General features: G+C 37.3%; 1 protein-coding gene across 6 annotated transcripts in view; it reads left to right on the top strand.

Annotated features, from left to right (window-relative positions):
• Nmdar2 (glutamate ionotropic receptor NMDA type subunit 2) overlaps nucleotides 1-17,537 on the top strand; it is a 232,921-nt gene that overhangs the window by 103,265 nt on the left and 112,119 nt on the right. For all 6 annotated transcript variants that reach the window (XM_033484377.2, XM_033484380.2, XM_033484376.2 and 3 more), the window contains exons 2-3: nucleotides 4,430-4,943; nucleotides 8,702-8,873. In XM_033484377.2, coding sequence (XP_033340268.2) covers nucleotides 4,641-4,943; nucleotides 8,702-8,873 — 475 coding nt within the window. In that variant the 5' untranslated portion in view covers nucleotides 4,430-4,640. The remainder of the gene's footprint in view (nucleotides 1-4,429; nucleotides 4,944-8,701; nucleotides 8,874-17,537) is intronic.

Genomic DNA, 17,537 nt, shown 5'->3' with positions numbered 1-17,537 from the left:
CATTCTACGGCTTTAAGAGAGTTTATTAATCACGTTTGATAAGGCACGAAATTAAATCAAAAACTTTGACAAGCGGCCGGATTAGCGGCATCGTCTTTCGATACTGCTTGTTGACAGCACTGCCGCCAAAGTTATTTATGTTGAGTGCTAACGACAGTGACAATAATGTGCAACGTAGAACTCTCTCTCTCTCTCTCTCTCTCTCTCTCAGAGATAATTCCTCGTGGAAAAAGTTTTTTCAGTCGACTTGCCACTAAGAAAGACAAGGACATCACAATTAAGCTCTCAAATATTTGCAGATATTTTTCTTGGAACCGACGTTCGCCACTGAGTTACTACTTGCATCCAATGGTAGAATTTATTTCGGTATAACTGGTGATCTTTCGCTCGTCGAGCGAAAAGACCGGAGGAGATACGTTGCATGGGAATAGAAATTATTCGGGTGAACTTCCGAGGAATGCGATAGTTGAAATAATCGCTGAAACCGAGTTGCGGTAAATCTTGACGTGGAAACTCACGCAAACCCAGATCCGAAGGAACCTGCGATACGATTGTTCCCTGTGCACATCTGCCGCGATCGCCTTTTTAATTTAATCTTCTAGCGTGCTGGATTTCCGCGAGAAACGTTTTACTCCCGAAATGGTTCTCGACTGAAGGATTATAGCGAATAAAATGTGACTTACCTAGCGCCTCGCTGCTGCCTTCCTTTAATAAATCGGCAACAAGCGTGGCGTTTAGATGTTCAGTAATAACAGAATTCTTATTTCTTTCTTATTATTCTTCACGATATTTCCTTAAGAATTTCTTCCATCGAATTCATTCTTTCTGCGAGAGGCAGTTGTACATCAGATTTTCAGCTAATCATCGATCTATATTTATTCAACGATCTATTTTGTTATATCCACTATTTCATACGCGAGTAAATATCAGTTAAAAGAAAGATTAAACATATCACCACATTTCGAAACAGAAATTAAATTAATTATTTACTTGAGCGCTATACGAGGACTTATAGAGATGAATGTTTTTTTTTATTTGTTATGTATAGTTTATACATATGTTCGTAATTTAATCCTAATTCTTTACCCGATCCTGCTGTAAGTACTTTCTAAAATACAAAATTACCATTTTCGAAAGATGCGATTTTTGTATTTTCCCGATACAACTATTCGAACGATGAAATTGTTTCGACGATGTTAAGATATTTCGTAGCATCGCTTCCCTAAATTCTCCCTGTTGAAAAAAATTGACTCGTTCTGTAACCAGAGAATTCCGGGCATCTACCGGAAATTATAGCCAATTTCATTCACCTTGAATAATTCAATAGACTGTGCACTCTGCATTAAATGCTGCTAATACACGTAAATGAACGCAAATGCTTGGCAGGCATGATAGCTACCGCTTTTAACTCGAGGAACTTCAACGTTCGAGAACAGTGAAAATTCCATGTGTCTGCTTCCCGTGTCCGGAATATCAACGACAACTCTTCGACATGCATCGACTGCAGAACCGAGGACATTTTCTAAATATGATGCGCGCGAACCTCATTCTCCCTTAGTCTCCTTTCTTCCCTGTCAAGATGGCGCGGGTATTTTTTGCCAACGATTTAATTTACGGTGGGATCGTTGCGACTGTTGCACGAACTGGAGGATTAAAGTAGGAGCGAAAGAAGATTAAAAAGAAAGTGAAAATCTACCGAATTTAATAATCAACGAATTGTCCACTTTAAGCTTCGGATTGAATCACGTTCGAAATAATGTGTCATCGAATTCATATTAATAATCTTTTCAGCTTACCCAGACTGACAATCTTTTAAATGGAAATTTTTATTTGTATTTGCTCGAAAAATTTCCGCTAAAGGTTTAACGATGAAAATCCCCAAACGATTTCCACGGTGACAAAATAAAATCATGAATACATCTGCATATCGATTCCCCAGATATTACGGGCGCATGAAAGATTCATTTTATTTTATTCCATTTTTCATTAGAAATTCATAATGACTTTTTTTCTAGATATGCATTAGCCTTCTGTGACAAGAATATTACTCGGGGAAGAGGAGTGATATCTGTCACTTGATAAACTGGATCGTCCGATGGAAATTGGAAGATATTATTAGAGAATAATTCAATATGAATCAGATTTTCACTAAATACATCGAATAGTGCTAAACTCGAATAAACGTGACCTATTTAATTACTAATGAAGAAAATTCGCAACAATATAACGCAGCTATCTGAATTTAATTATGACATTTGTTACGCGTGTTGTACATAAATTTACGCACCTTATGTTATCATGTTTCTATATCGTAATGTTAATTATTCGCTTGTATAAACATTATTATACTGTTCGACAAATCTGCCCCTTTTTCGGATGCGTAACTTTCAGTAATCGTTTTCTAAACCCAAATTCGTACTTATTGCACTAAAATCTTTTGACAATATTTACTCAAATTTATAAATCCAAGGATGCGTTAAACGATATCATCGTTGGAGCACCATTATTATAAGTTAAAATTATAAGAAAGCAGAAACTTGTGTAATAAAAGATTGTTTGGTTCAGAGAGTCGTGATGAGACGATCTCTTATCTCGTTTCTTGTTGTCCTTCTCAAGTCCCTCTCTCTAACTGCTTAACGATTCTGGTCTTGGCGAAGCTATACAACCCAGATAACGCCAATAACACTGAAATGGAAACGGGACTTCGGGCAATTAACTGTCTTTAATCGGACCCGGCTATCCTCTATTACTCAAATTAGGATTGGCTTAACACACGCCGACTACCGAAACGACTCCACCACAGTCGTAATTAAAATTCTTCGTTCCAGAAAAACGGGAGTACATTATTTACGACACACCGAGCAGATTTAATTTCATTCTTATAAAGGCATTCATTTTAGAATTTAATGAACTGTCACCAATTAACATTTGTGACGTTGAAAACACCAAAAACCTTGGAAAAAACTACTTTTTGCATCGCATTCGTCCGTTGATACTAGTCAAAATTTCATGTAAGAAAATTTGTCGTAACATTATTATTGGAGGAGATATTTGGGTTAAATACAAAACAGTAAAAACATTAGAGAAATGTTAGTAAACTGTTACAATATTTTCAACTTGTTAAAATTATTAAACGGAGAAAGACACTTCCATCTGACTTATGTTTCTCACGATTGACTTCGAAAATTTTTATCCGACGTGAAAATAGGATTGCCGCAGTCTACTAACGATGTAACACCATTATCTGTAACTTAAAGCTTAAGTTCCGTTTAGTTAGCGTGACTATTCGAAATACCGAGCGTCCGTCACAGTCAGATTACAAGGCCGTACTAAAGTTCGTTCGTGCCTGTTTCTACGGCCAACTCGCAGAACAATGCCATAATAAATTCTACCGTTAGGAGACACGGCTAAACTCGACACGGTTACGTAAAATCCTGATCGTCAAAATTTCCGCGTGCATTTCATCGCGAACAAAAGGTTTCCTCCACCACCACGAGGAACGTTCGTGGATCGTCGTGGAACGTTCTTCCTTCGGGGTGACGACCAAATAGAGCTTAGAATTCAGAAATGCACCAATGACATTTCTGAATTCCTGTAATACGCGAAGCTGTCGACGCAGGTTCGTGAAATTGCTCGAGCGTCAAACTAACAGAGACAAGGTGCTCGTTAACAATCTCTAGTACACGACATGTCGCAGCTGGACAGAGTGAAGTCGTTAGCCGTAAAATATCATGATCGTGGTCATTCAAACTTGTTCATGTACGAATATTCGTTATTCATCGGTTGAAGTATAAAAACATATTTAATAACAATTTCATTATATTACAGAAACACAGTCCTCGTTCATTGATTCACTGCTGCAAAAATTGAAGAAATATTCTTCCGACAGAGGTTTAAGGAGCGTTATAAGAAATCATCAAATCGTGATCATAAATTCATCCGCAGTTCGCGTTTTTCTTTATTATTTAAGATATGTCCCTAAGAATATTTACCCAACACATAAAATACAACGTATGAAAATTTTTTCTCGGTCGATTCATCCACCGTGTTCTTTTTATTAGTTTTTCTATTATTTCCGATCCTATTTGGTTCCATGCATTAAGAAATTGCATTAACGACAAACGCTCGTAACTTAATACGTACTTTCGACAATATGACATTACCTAAACTGAATGACAAATAACAGTTTATACTAAATAAGCAGATGTCCTCGTACTTTTGGATGGATTTACATACAAAATTCAAGCTACAGCGAGTTAAAAGAAAGTCCGGTGACTAAAGCGAAATGCTTTTAACAAACAGACTCCACGCGTGGAACTTCTTTTTATGAATTCTCTGCGGAATCTCGGTAACTTTCGCTGCTATAAAATGTTCCATCCGTACCGAGAAACATGCTCGCCACCTCTAACCGTAGCAATTTCTGTTTCAGGTGCGGCGGCACGCGATGACGGCTCGTCGAAGCGCGAAGTATGCGTATTCTGATGCGAAAACGGCGTCGCGCCGCGAGTGAGCCCTCAATCTTTCTGAATGGGAACTCGCGAATCATAGCGGCGGCGAAAACGGGTGACACAGGTGTGAAAGAGCCGGCCGGAGTTCTTAATAAGCGTTCCAGACTGCGGCCCGAAGAAAGCGGCTGAAAAATGACCGCCCCATGGTCGTTGTACGCGATGGTGTCACTGTTGATGGCGTTGCTGGCAGTCGCCACCCTTCAAACCGACGTGGTGACTAGGAGCAGTAGCGGCATTCAGATTGGAAACAGCGACAGGAGGCCGCAAATCAAGGAATCGGGGTACGGTCGCGGAGGTGGCGTGAAGCTCGGCGAAGGCAGATTTCCGAATTCGACGAGGCAAAGGCCCTACACCACCACCACGACGACGACCACTTCGCTACCGCCGCTGAAAATAACCCACGCGCCGCATACTGACAATATCGCTGATCTGAACGTGGGTATGATTTCCGATGCGCCGATATTCTGATAACCGAACCATTTGCTTCTCGAACGTAGAGAGATTCGTTACAATTTTTCATTACAAATGCGTTTGCAAATGCGACCACCGGTCGTGTGGTGGCGAAACAAATATGTTCGTCTTCTGTGAGCTCTCCGCTTTCCATTCCAATTCGCGCGTAATTAAGTGATCCTGAATATTTATATTTAGTTGTTTCATAATATTTGTTCGTGGAAAACTTTAGCCAACAAATCTACCGCCCATTCCGCTACCGAAGATCCTGTTAGCAAGCAATCTCGATGCTTTTTTATGACTCAAGGTAGATCCAGTTTTTTTAGAAGTTTCTCCGTGCCACCGAACGACTTTGCTCTTTCTCCGAAAAAGGAACGTTAAAAGATTCAACAATCTCGTCTCCCAAGGAACGGTCATATGGAATGCTTGGAAAAGAATCTGCCTCGTATTTCATAAAGGATGAGCTACTTCACTACGATATCAAACAGTGCTTCTTTAAAATCCTGTAATATTAGATTTATGGAACATCTCTTAAAACTTAAAAGCATTTCCATCTGTCTAAAAATCACGTCAGATTTCGACGAATAACGAAATAATGAAACGTTTCAGCACACCCTTGTGAATATGTGTCATTTAACTTTTTAACGATTTAGATTTATATATATATATATATATCACACGTGTAATATATATGTCACGTGTTCAACATCTTTCAAATCTTAATCCAAATCTTAATCTTGTACGAGTCACGTATGACACCAGTCTTGGTCTTCTGTGATCCTGTTGTCAATTGTTAGAAGGTTGATAGAACTAGGAACAGGAAAGAAACGTGAGAAATGTAAAGTTCATATTTTTACACTGAATTCACGATGCATCAAATTTGGGTTTTACGTTTCCTTTTTCCTTCAACAGGGGATAGAATCCGCGCAATGATATTTAAAGCTTCAAAGCTACGCGAGACATGCAACATGGTTTAGACTTAATTTGACTTTTCAATTCGGAGCGAATACAAAAGCATGAAACTGTGAAAAGTATGAAATGTGATAGCTGTAAAGTCGTATTTTCTTTTATCAACTTTAAAACGTATTATACGATTTTTACTGGGAATAAAAGATTTTTGTGTCTGTCAACAAGAGCAGCATTTCTTTCGCGTTCGCGCAGTCTACAGCAAATGAGATTTGCGGGGCATGCCGTATTTTTCCCTTTGCATTATTCAATATTTTCATTCTTTGTTGAGCGAACGTAAACTCGGGGACAAGCTCGTTCTGCTTTATATTAAAAAACGTGGTGCACTATTTCTGTAGAAATATGTTCGTAACATTTTTTATATTTCAACAGCGTTGAATGTGCAGTTCTTGTCACTAATTTGCTGGTGAATTTTAAGATGTTCCACACGGTGGAAAGTAGCTACTGCTATACTTTCACCACTAAAATATTATAACAACCGAGAAGAATTATGAAAGACATTGAGAAGGTGTAATAATAAATGATAAGACAGAAAAAACGAGAAACGGTATAAATGAAAGTGAAAGGGATACGAAAAAGAGAGAAGGAAAAAAAATTGAACGCGAAAGAAACAACGAATCTGTAACATAAACGAAACTCTAACTTATTTACAACGGTAAACAGTAAACGGTAAACCAAAGAGGAGTATTAAAATAAAAGTGCCACGAGAAGCTGCATATTATACTTAATTACTTTCAATAAAAGAAGAAGACGCGAGATAAGAGTCGGCAAAGAAAGGTGAGATAATGGGCAGACGGGTAGATAAGGAACGTAGAGAAAGAAGACCGGCCAATTTTTGAAACGTTAAATTAAACTGGCGCGAAAACCGCTGCAATTATGGCGGCCCGTTCTAAAGGGAGCTGGAGCGCAGTTTCTAATTGTGATGCGGGAATAATTTACATTTCTAATCAACGATATAACCTCGAAAACGAAGGCACAGAAATAAGTGGAGTATTTCTTTGCGTGTACCCGCGAGCTTGCATGCACAGCGTTTTCTTTATTTATGGTTACGGTTATACCCGGGCTGCGGCTGCCATTGTGAAGACACTTCCTGTCGCGGCTGCAGTGACGAAAGATGCAACCCGCTCCAGGGGAAGTTTGCTGGCTGCTAGTCAGAAGTGCAACTTACTGTCCAGTTTCTGCCTACGCTCCATTCATTCACCGCGATCGATTTCAGCAACAGGTGCGACCTGATCCATTCTCGTGGTAATAAAGCGAACGCTCTCGATGCACTTTTCTGTACCTTTGAATATTTAATGCTTACCAATCACTGTGTCTAGCTTGATAATCGGAGCTCCTTCCTGAAAATATAATGTACTTGCCGAGTAATATTTGATAGCCTTCGTGCACCATTCGATTCGAGTTTTCCCATAGGAAACTATTACTCTAGAAGATTGTCAGTCTTATTTCATTTTCAGAATCTATATGTAAACTTGACCATACGTACATCCCAATCCATAAGTATCGCGGACATTTCGTTAATTAAAATAGTTATTTAAATAAAGCTGCGAAATCGTGGTATATGTACATATTATTGGTATGTAATGTTATAAATTAAATTATTGGTTCGTTATAAAACGCTTTCAGTTATTTAACTCATTAGAAACTCTTGAATTTATGGAAAAGTTTGCAACAATTAACAATAATAGATTCCGTCACATGCCATGTCTTGGAATTTGTCTAAATCTTGATATTATCAAAAATGTACATAATGATCCTTCTAAAGAAATACAAAATTCTATTTTGAAATTTTTCTTACCGCTCGATTTACAATAAAAATTAAATCGTGTGATGTACGTCTTCACACTGAACAATAGTAATACAAACTATTACATAGTACATACCATTCAACATAGTAAACACAATTAGCAATTGTGTGCACATTTGCTTTTTATTCGGGCTCCATAAGCTGCTCGAGTACCCCAAGATATCTTTCATATCTTTTTGAAAGGGTCGCAAAGCACCGGCGAGGATGGTCGACATAAATTGCATCGTCGTCACGTCGTCGCCTTATTATCGGTTCATTCAGCTAAAGTGTCTATGAAGTTCTCGGTTGACTCTTCTTATCTGCTACGAAGATGTTTATCTTGGACATCTGTGAAATAAAATGATATTGTGGAATTCATTTGCTGAAACATTATGCTGTATCTACTGAAACTATTCGATTAAAATCTTGCATGCGATTATTCAAGGAAATACAACTTTCACGTGAACTGAAATCGGAACGTAATGAAACATACGAATTGTATAAGTATAAAGGATTTTTCATCCAAATATCTACTACAATTGCAATGCTATAAAAATGTGTGAAATTTGTTGAAATTGAACAATTTTAATTTTTTGAAATTAAAGCTCGCTTCTCTTGTTAATTGAAATAATAACTAGATAATGGATTTTTTGCATTTTACGACAAAAATGGTTAGGTATGTATTTATGTTAAAAATGAGTAAATTTCCTGCAAAAGTGTACAAATATTTTCAGAATTTAAGTTATTAGTACCAGTTATTGTACCGATAATCCATGGTTGTTATTAGAATGTGAATAAAAGCATTCGTGATTATATTTCTAGCTAAATAATAAATTATATTTTGTTGAACCGCAGAGTCGTTAATCGGGCGCAGTGGGTGAATTGAAATTATTAAATATCAACAAAAGATAGGATCGTTTAACGACGCTTTAGTAATGGCGGTTTTAACGAATAACTTTTCTTACGTGAATGAATGGTCTTTTCAAACCAGGTGGGCATGTTGGTGCCGCACAAGTCGTTTGGTGTGAGAGACTACATAAAAGCGGTTACGTACGCCGTCAACCTGCTTCAGAAGAGCACGAGGGGTCGAAAATTGAGTCTTTTCGAGCGGTACGACATTCACGTGAAGGTATCCATGCAGGAGCTGACGCCGAGTCCCACGGGTAAGTTAACGTTTACTCCAAGCAAAAATTCTTTCCACAGGAAGCGAAATTCGACTCGCAACTATTTCTAGAAAAAATTTTGGCGGGACTTCTTCGTTTCGCGTAATCGAAACAACTTAATTATTCGATGAACAATCGATCGCAATGACTTCTTTTCCATTTCAAAGAAACAGGGTACGCGAAGTCAAAGATGGAATCGTTCCGTTTGGAACAAACGTAATAGGCAGCATGAGGACATCGAGAAAAGGATGCGAGGAACCAATTGTACATTGTTACTCGAGCAATACTGCAGAAACACACGCGTATACGAAACCTGCAAAGGTCCGAAAATGTAACATCTCAGTGTCGATATGCATTCGCAAGTGCATTCGCATCGGGCTATTTTTATTTTAGGTTATTAGGTTAGGGTGAAAACGAGAATTTTCGTTTTTCCGATAAGAATGTGTTAATATCGTAACGATTCCCAATTCGGGAATGGTTAATTGAATTTCTTCAAAGTCCAATCTAGGATTTCCCCTTCTTCAAAATCTCCATTTTCACGCTATTGTGGAGTAATTTGTAATGTTCGACAGCACGTTACCGGTGACGGTAATGGTTTTCGGAGACACGCGTAACGTCACAAATATTCATTATTATGGCCAATCTCCACCAATTAGAAAGTTTCATTTTCGTCAGGAAACATTTTCTTCCCTCGTTGAAGCCCAACTTTATTATCTAGTAAATTTGCTCTTGTTTGTACAATTTTGAAGCGAATATTTCCTCATAAAACGCTAAGACTAATTAAAGAAACCGGTGCTCGATGGATTAAGTTTCCATAATAAAATCCTAATTTTCAGCGTTTTATACCACTTGGCATCCGCATAGCTTTCTTTTTACGGCTTAATTAAACCGAATCCTCGGCGAGAGATTTCTAACGTTTAAATTCCGATTCGAAAGTCTGTATTCTCACATTATTGTTCCCCCAATAATCGCACCGATGCATGCAAACAGAGAACGCCGGTGGATTAAACTTTTTCCAAGCGCATTGTTAACTCTACCCGCAAGATTCGATTCTGACGAATGGATTATAAAAGAGCTCGCGCAAGGACGAGTTTCCTTTTACAGAGATAAAACCGAATTTTAAATATTGTCTCGTGTTGCAATCCAATTATTCCCTTTCTTCCCATTGTTGAACGGCGAAGTCGCCGTAAGAATCTTCTTATCTACGCGAGTTTCACGAGCATTTCAATCTTCATAACTAATGCAAACCTCTTTCGTTTGTTCCTACCGGATGAATTTTTCAAAAGATATCGGGGAAATGTTTCGATGTGCACAAATCTAACCAACGTTACAACTTAAATCTCATTCTTTAAGCAATTACAATTTTCACTTACTTTTCTAATTATATTAGAGTTGTAAATAATTTCATAACAAATCTTTACGCCTCTCTTTTGATTCTTTCACTCTTACGAGAAGGAGAATTTTTCAAAGGGGAGAATTTATTCGGGAGCAAATTGATGATTCTTTAATCTCCGGATAACCGACTGTTTGGCAGAAGACCAACATACTTGTGTCATACTTGACCCGTGTTGTATGCTTTTATCTGATGCGTTTTAGCGATCTAATAACTTGTTCTCACAATTGGTGAAACGATTTTACCGTTTCCACTTGAAATAATTATGTCTGAAAAAAATTCGTTAAGTCATCCTCTCGAGCAACACCACACCGGAAACAAAAAAATGAGAACGTAGCCACAGGGAAATATACTGGTCTTGTTTACGAGTTAACCGTAAGGGCCATCGTAAACACTTTTTCGCTTAAGTTTCTAGAACACCTGCAAACTATTGCGTTTCGCCTCCGGGGCGAAATAAAAAGAACTGTTTTGAGCATTCCATGGACCGACGCGAATATTTGCAGCGAAAGATTCGTTGCATTAAAATTTCGATTATGCTGTAGCGTCTTGCGTGTTTGTTCGTGCCTACGCAATATGTTTCTGGCGCCGCGTGCACGTAATATTCCCGAGAATCTATCCGCTGAGGAATATTCGCGTTGGTTTGCGAAACCAAAATACTACAGCTGCTAGGAGGATTAAAACAATTCGCTATGGAAACGTGAAGCTAAATCTGGCAACAAGTATTTGGCACGAAGCAATAGTAACGAATTAATGCTAAAAACGAGATGGTTCGAACCTCAATTGCTACGACACGAATATAAAAGTGTCTTGTCAACTTTAAATTGCGCCTACATTGAATAAATACGCGATACGTAATCGATATTTTGGTTTATTTTCGTAAAAAATACAGTAAACAATAAAGACGATGTTTGGAAAAAAGCAAGGTCCTGGAAAAAATATTTAGCCATTCCATTTCCATTTGATATTAAATATAATTTTCCTAAAATTCAGAAAATGATTTATAAAAGCTTAGTTTTCGGAAAATTGTAATGCGAATATATAAACAAGCGTAAAACTGGTTAAAATGTCACGCTGTATATTCAGATTAACTTAAAATTTACGTTACAGAGGTAGGTTACATCGTGCACGGCTATCTCATTAGAATACGAAGCAGTAAAAAGATCGGCTTTTGCAACGTGTCAGTGTACACGCGTTGGTACGATCGTTGCTCGTATATAATCCGTTTTCCGGAACAAAACATTTCTAAAAGTAAATCTTTTCCAATCTTCTTCGTTTGGAATTTGAAAGTTATCGGAAAATTGAACGAACTTCTAAGCATAAAGCTTGAAATACGTCGATTTCCCGAATTGATCTGTACGCCGGAATCTAGACGAATCTCTGTTTCAAGTAAGCGGATATTTTAATCCGACTTTAGACTTGATCCGACTTAAAGAACAATTCTTGAACACTATGAAAACTTCTCTCCCAGTTGGTTTAAGCAAAGTATCTTGTGGCTGAATTTATCTCGGATTAAATCTGTTGGCGTGGGTGCGGTTCGCGTAACGAGAAGATTGAACTGTAAGGTTTGAGAGAAATATCACATTTGTTTTCAAGTTTTCAACATTCCCGCGAGCTTACCTTCGCTTCTAACATTAAGCTCCAATTCTCTCGTAAAAGGAAATTGTCCGTTGGAAGATACGTTGAAAAGTAAAAATTCTTCCTCTTTAAAAAACAAAACGAATGTCTTTTTTTTTAGAAAATATGAATGTACATCTAATCGACGAGCATATTTTACATAGAAATTACAGAAAGTTGAGAAAACACTTTTGTTAAACAATCTAGCAAGAAAGAAATGGACAAAATTGAATACAAAAATCATTGTTCTTGATACCGAAGTGTAACAGTGATTCAGAAGGCGTGAAAATAACGTTAGTTCTTTATGGGTAATAAAGTCAAGGCTTGTACAAAAGGATACTACAACCGAGCAACTAAGACACGAGAAAAGTTTTCATAACACTCTTCGCACACTCTTCTTCCACTTCTTCGACACAGTTCATTCTGTTTTTCAGTGCAGTTTCAGATCACCGACGCCATTGTCGAGTAGCCGTGCCAAAGAAATTTTTATATTACATTGGAGCTCGTTTCACCCAAAAATCCCACTACGCACAAAAAAATCCATTGTACACAAAAAGCCTAATTATACAGCATACACGACGATACAATAATACGGTTTACGCAAAAGCCCTTTTACCATAGATCGTCCAACGAGTAAACTTAAATAAACGTGGCTGCGTAAAATACGCGTGATCGACGCTGAAAGCGGTTATCTTGTAGCGCGATAAGCACCGCTTCAAGAATCCATTGGTTGACAACAATATGAAAGTGGTAATGGGCTGTTAGTTCTTCGGAGAACCAGGCCACGAGAGCATACTGAATATTAGATATATTCTTATATCTAGTCGTTGATTATACTGTGGGGCCATAAATCGAGCCGAGATCCTTGCTAAGCATGCGAATGGCAGGGCAAAGAAGGGGATAGGTTTCATAGATCAGTGCGAGGCTATTTCGCGGTGCATCGATCTCCTTCGCAAGGATGCCAGATTTCATCGCCAAAACGCCTGAAATCCTATCTATACCCATTCTGGGTAACATATGATATCTTGCATTCAAAGAAGTGTCAACGTAATCCGAACTTCCCTATAATTATGACACTCTCTATGCCAGCAGAGTAAACTCACAAATATCCTTTTTGTTCGTGTCCTAATGCAGTCTTATTTTTAACGAGTTCTTTGAAGAGAATTTTCTTTCTCGTGCAACATATAATGACCAGTGGGAGTTATGAAAAACAATTTTCAACCAAATTTGCAGCTTCTTCCTGTATCTACAGAGCTGCAAATCTACAAATCTTGTTAATTTATATAAATAGCAACGCATAAATTTATCGAATTAGTTTATGTGTCGCTTTTCGGTTATGGAAGTAATATACTCTTGTAAGACATTACAGGGACTATAGAGCATTGATAATTCCGAAAAAATATTTATAGGATTACGAACTTTTGCACAAATATACATAATTATGAGCTAGTTTATACGAACTAGAATCGAGGCGAACTTTCTATATCCTATTAAAAGTTTCATTACGCTCCGATAGAGTATTAGAAGTTCTATTATGCTGCACGGAGCTAAAAACGTGTTATCTAATCTGTGCATTTCTTGATAATAAACATTCAAAGATTCTCTTTCGAATGCAATACGTCGAGAAAAGAATTACTGTTAATTTTATTACGTTTCGCTAGATTTACGTTCGAAATCCTCCATGCTTAGATTCCGTCATTCCGAGGTGAACGAAAACTGAACCAAGATAAGCTCCACCTACGCTTTGACGCGAGGATTTGAGGGATGAAATAGGATATCAGGAATAAGGGGTCAATACACAGTTTTCCTTCTATTCGAGGCTCTTTAGGGCGCCCAGTGCATTTCACCCACTCAGGAAAACTGACGTAAATACTTTTTCCGTATACCGACACACTCCGAAAATCATACATCGATGAAATAAACGATCCATTTAATACTTTGAAAACTGGCAATTAGTGATCATCGACTAGAATATCGTCTAAAAGTTTGTTAACTTTCAGCTATTTTGAGCTATTAAATTGTGAATTTTCACGTAACATTTCCTCAAACTTCGCATGATTTCTATTATAATTTAAGCTTCAGTAAAGATGCTTATCGAAATGCTTTTATAGTAAAATTTTGATAATGTCAGGAATTGTAAAAGAAAAGATCAGAAATCAGTTATGTTAATATTTTGTAATTCATAATAAACTGTGTTTGGTGAAAATGAACAAAATCGTATTTTATAACGAGGATTGTGTATTTATTTACAAAAATACATTATTGGTTTTTTATTTTAACACGAATCGTCGAGGTACCTTGCCTGTAATGTTTCGTGCGCGTGCGCGCACTTGTGTGTACGTGCTCACGTATCGAGTTTCTACTTTATGAAGCCCCAAATAGTTTAAATCGAATTGCATCGGAACAATGTATACAGTATCGTTCGAAAAAGAACAGAGAAAGAGGAGATGGGGACAGACAGTTTTAAATAAAGAGCTTTGATCCATTAATTTACACGTGCTGTTGATTTGTTTCGCGCCCAAAATGTTTCGCGCCTGTTTATCTTCTCTTCAAAACGGCGCCGTGGAATATGTGGCTCGTTGAGCTCTCCCACCTGCAATTAAGTTGCCACTAACGAAGCCTCCCTAGTGAATGCAGGCTCCGACCTCTCGTGCAGACGACTAGATAATTTTCGGTGCATGTAAAAGGTGATACCGTAAATTACCAACTGAAAAGAGTCGATGATTCTACCCGCGATAAGGACTTATCGTGGCCTCGCAATGGTTTCGGCTTGTTGGCCACACCTTTTGTCACAGTTGACTGTTTTGTGACGGCTACATCATCAAAACCACGCGTCTCTTTGAAAAAGGCAAACGAACTTCCAAACGAACAATCGTTATCACGTTCTAACCGTATGTAAAATTGCTTTTACATTATAGTCAGGAAGATGAATCAATTTATGGTAATTTATGATATGGTAAATTATATAATAATATATAATAATATATTATTTAATTGAAACGGTGAGCGAGCGAGCTACTAGAGTGAGCCACTATAGTGGCGGGTCGTGCCTAAGAGGTTGAATGTTATAGTAATACATAGTTTGAAAGCTTTTACAGGCAAATGGACCCGTGAACAAAATTTTGGTTGGAAAATCGGTGTACTGAAATTACCTGGGAGTTCGCACAGAAAATATCGATGTTGGATTATTTTTTGCCATAAAATGGGTATCCAGTAATGTGTTACACGCGTCTGTACAGACAACGAAACATTTTTCATTCATCTCCTGTTCCTATACCGTTTTATTTGTCCACGGACGATCATATTTCATACTATGCTCTGCACGAATTATTTGATGTTCAATAATTTAAGCGCGCTACGAGAGTCATAAATCATGACTCACACCACGGGTAATTAAATGCAGAGCCTTTTTATTGATCAATTTGTGTTCACAAGGGATCATCCTGAAGTGGCAATTACCGTCTTTGACGAAAAATTTCACTGCAGTAGAGATTTTTGTCGGTAACATTGTGAACGCATTGTTTTTATCACCAACCGTTTATAATGAAAATTGCCAGTGGTGTACAGCTTATTGGACCAAATATCTGAAAAAATGTTTCGATAAAAGATTTCTATTGGAATATTGCATGGTTTTGATTAAAAATCAAATTTGCAAAACTGAACGCGATAAAACGAATATATCCTGCATGCACAGAATAGTGGAACCGTAGTAACCATATGGTTACTATCCGTAAGTAGTTAGTATCCATAGTAACCCATGTTTTATGAAACAACAAAGAAAAATGCACAGTTCTGAAAAGTAAATCAAGGACTAATGACTATTTATTTCAATGGTTTCCACAAGACGCGGATAAATTCGAATTTTAGTGTTACGCGTTTAAAAAAGAATTATATTTCCGTTCGTTATTTATTCATGTTGCACAGCAGGTGAAATTCATAAGCATGAGCGCAGCGGGATACGATGGTCCATGAGGGATATAATCCCAGCAGGGGCGTGCAATTAGTAGATCCGTTGGTGGGGCTTCGTCATGATTTGAAGTTTATGACACATCAATCGTTTTTAGTTTGCTAACTGGAACACCGAGACCATACGTACGTGTTCGCTGAAAATCTACGATAATAAATTGGTGTATAAAATTATAATTCAACTTTTACACGTCGCGTCAGGAAGTCCTTTATCCATGTATCTCGAGACCGTTATGGTTGTGTGTGTTTAATCTTCCTTTCAAAGAGCATGGATTTGTTTTTGCTCTCGGACAATAAGTCCATTGTGGTCGAAACGTACAGATGTTCCAATATTAATTAAATCAAATGGATTAATTGTATGGATTTTATAAGACCGTGGCGTGACAGTCGATGCGTTGAAAGAGCTTCGCGTAATAACGAATTATATGTATTTGTTGCTTTAAGAGAACAGCTTATCTCATCGATAGATCGGCCTAATTCAAAATTGGACGATATCCTTTCAAATATCAATTCCGTAAAATATTTCTTTTCTTCGCGATGTTAGCGGTAACATATTTTCGTTCGAGGACACATTTTCCACGTCTGGTTTCTGGGGACAGCATTTTGATTGAAATATACTTACCACGGGTTACACACGAAGAACGGAAGGATGCATGTTACGCTGCGCAAGTCATATTATACTTATAACGGTTGGGCGGCAGCCGGGCGCCATTGTAACAGCGACACGTATACGCGCTTTGCGTGTACAAGGTGTTGAAAAAGAATGGAGTTCATAAATTTTGAGATTCGTGTCGGTCACCGGAACGAGTAAAAATTGTTTAAAAGCAGTTTCTTGTTTCGGCACCATCGTAACTTCAAGTTTCAACGTTATTGAAAATTTATGGGTCAAGTAACGATCGCCGGTTCACGGTTACCTTCGCTAGAAAAATTAAATTTGAAGTGTACATAAAGGAAGACCGAAGTTGGACTGAAAGCAAAGTTAAATCGTGAAGAACTTTTAAGGTTCAATCAAAGTTTTTTTCAGTAACACCTAAATAATTTCGACTTTTGCTTGTAAATAATATATATATATACTAAATAAAAATTATGCAAACCAACAGCAGGAGCAAATTTTCAGGACTAAAAATTAACATTATTGAAAAGGTAACATTACAATGCACCCGATGTAATCCAACTGAAAAGAAAGAATATTTGCTCTTGGACTTTTACAATATCAAATGAAGCAAACGAAGGTTTTTAAAGCAAATGAAGGTTCAAGATGTTTCGTATAAGATCTAAAGGATCTTGCATGTGAATCTTATTTTTTCAGTATGTTAACCATTGTATTTTTTCCTTTCTATTTTTTTTATCCCCCTATATCGTAACATCGAACCAAACTCGTAATGGATATTTCAAGCATCATTTTCCAAATACAGATATCAATAATAGTTTTATTAATTATATTTAGTGATTAAACGTAGGATTACAGTAGGTCTAAACTCTATGCTTCTTGCATAAAGTTATTAACGATAAAAAAGTTCTAATCATCATAATTGTCAAAGAGCTAAAATGTCAATAAAAACTGTCAATAAATAAGGAAATAAAACAGACTTTTAATTTTATTAACAGAATACTTAGCTTTATTTTCTAAAGAATATTAGTATCGCGATACAAATGGCCAATGCATCCTAAAAGAAATAGAGTAGAAATAA

Source organism: Megalopta genalis, chromosome 13, assembly GCF_051020955.1.
Source record: "Megalopta genalis isolate 19385.01 chromosome 13, iyMegGena1_principal, whole genome shotgun sequence".
In the NCBI taxonomy this organism is placed as follows: domain Eukaryota; kingdom Metazoa; phylum Arthropoda; class Insecta; order Hymenoptera; family Halictidae; genus Megalopta; species Megalopta genalis.
This window is presented reverse-complemented; position numbering and strand designations above follow the sequence as displayed.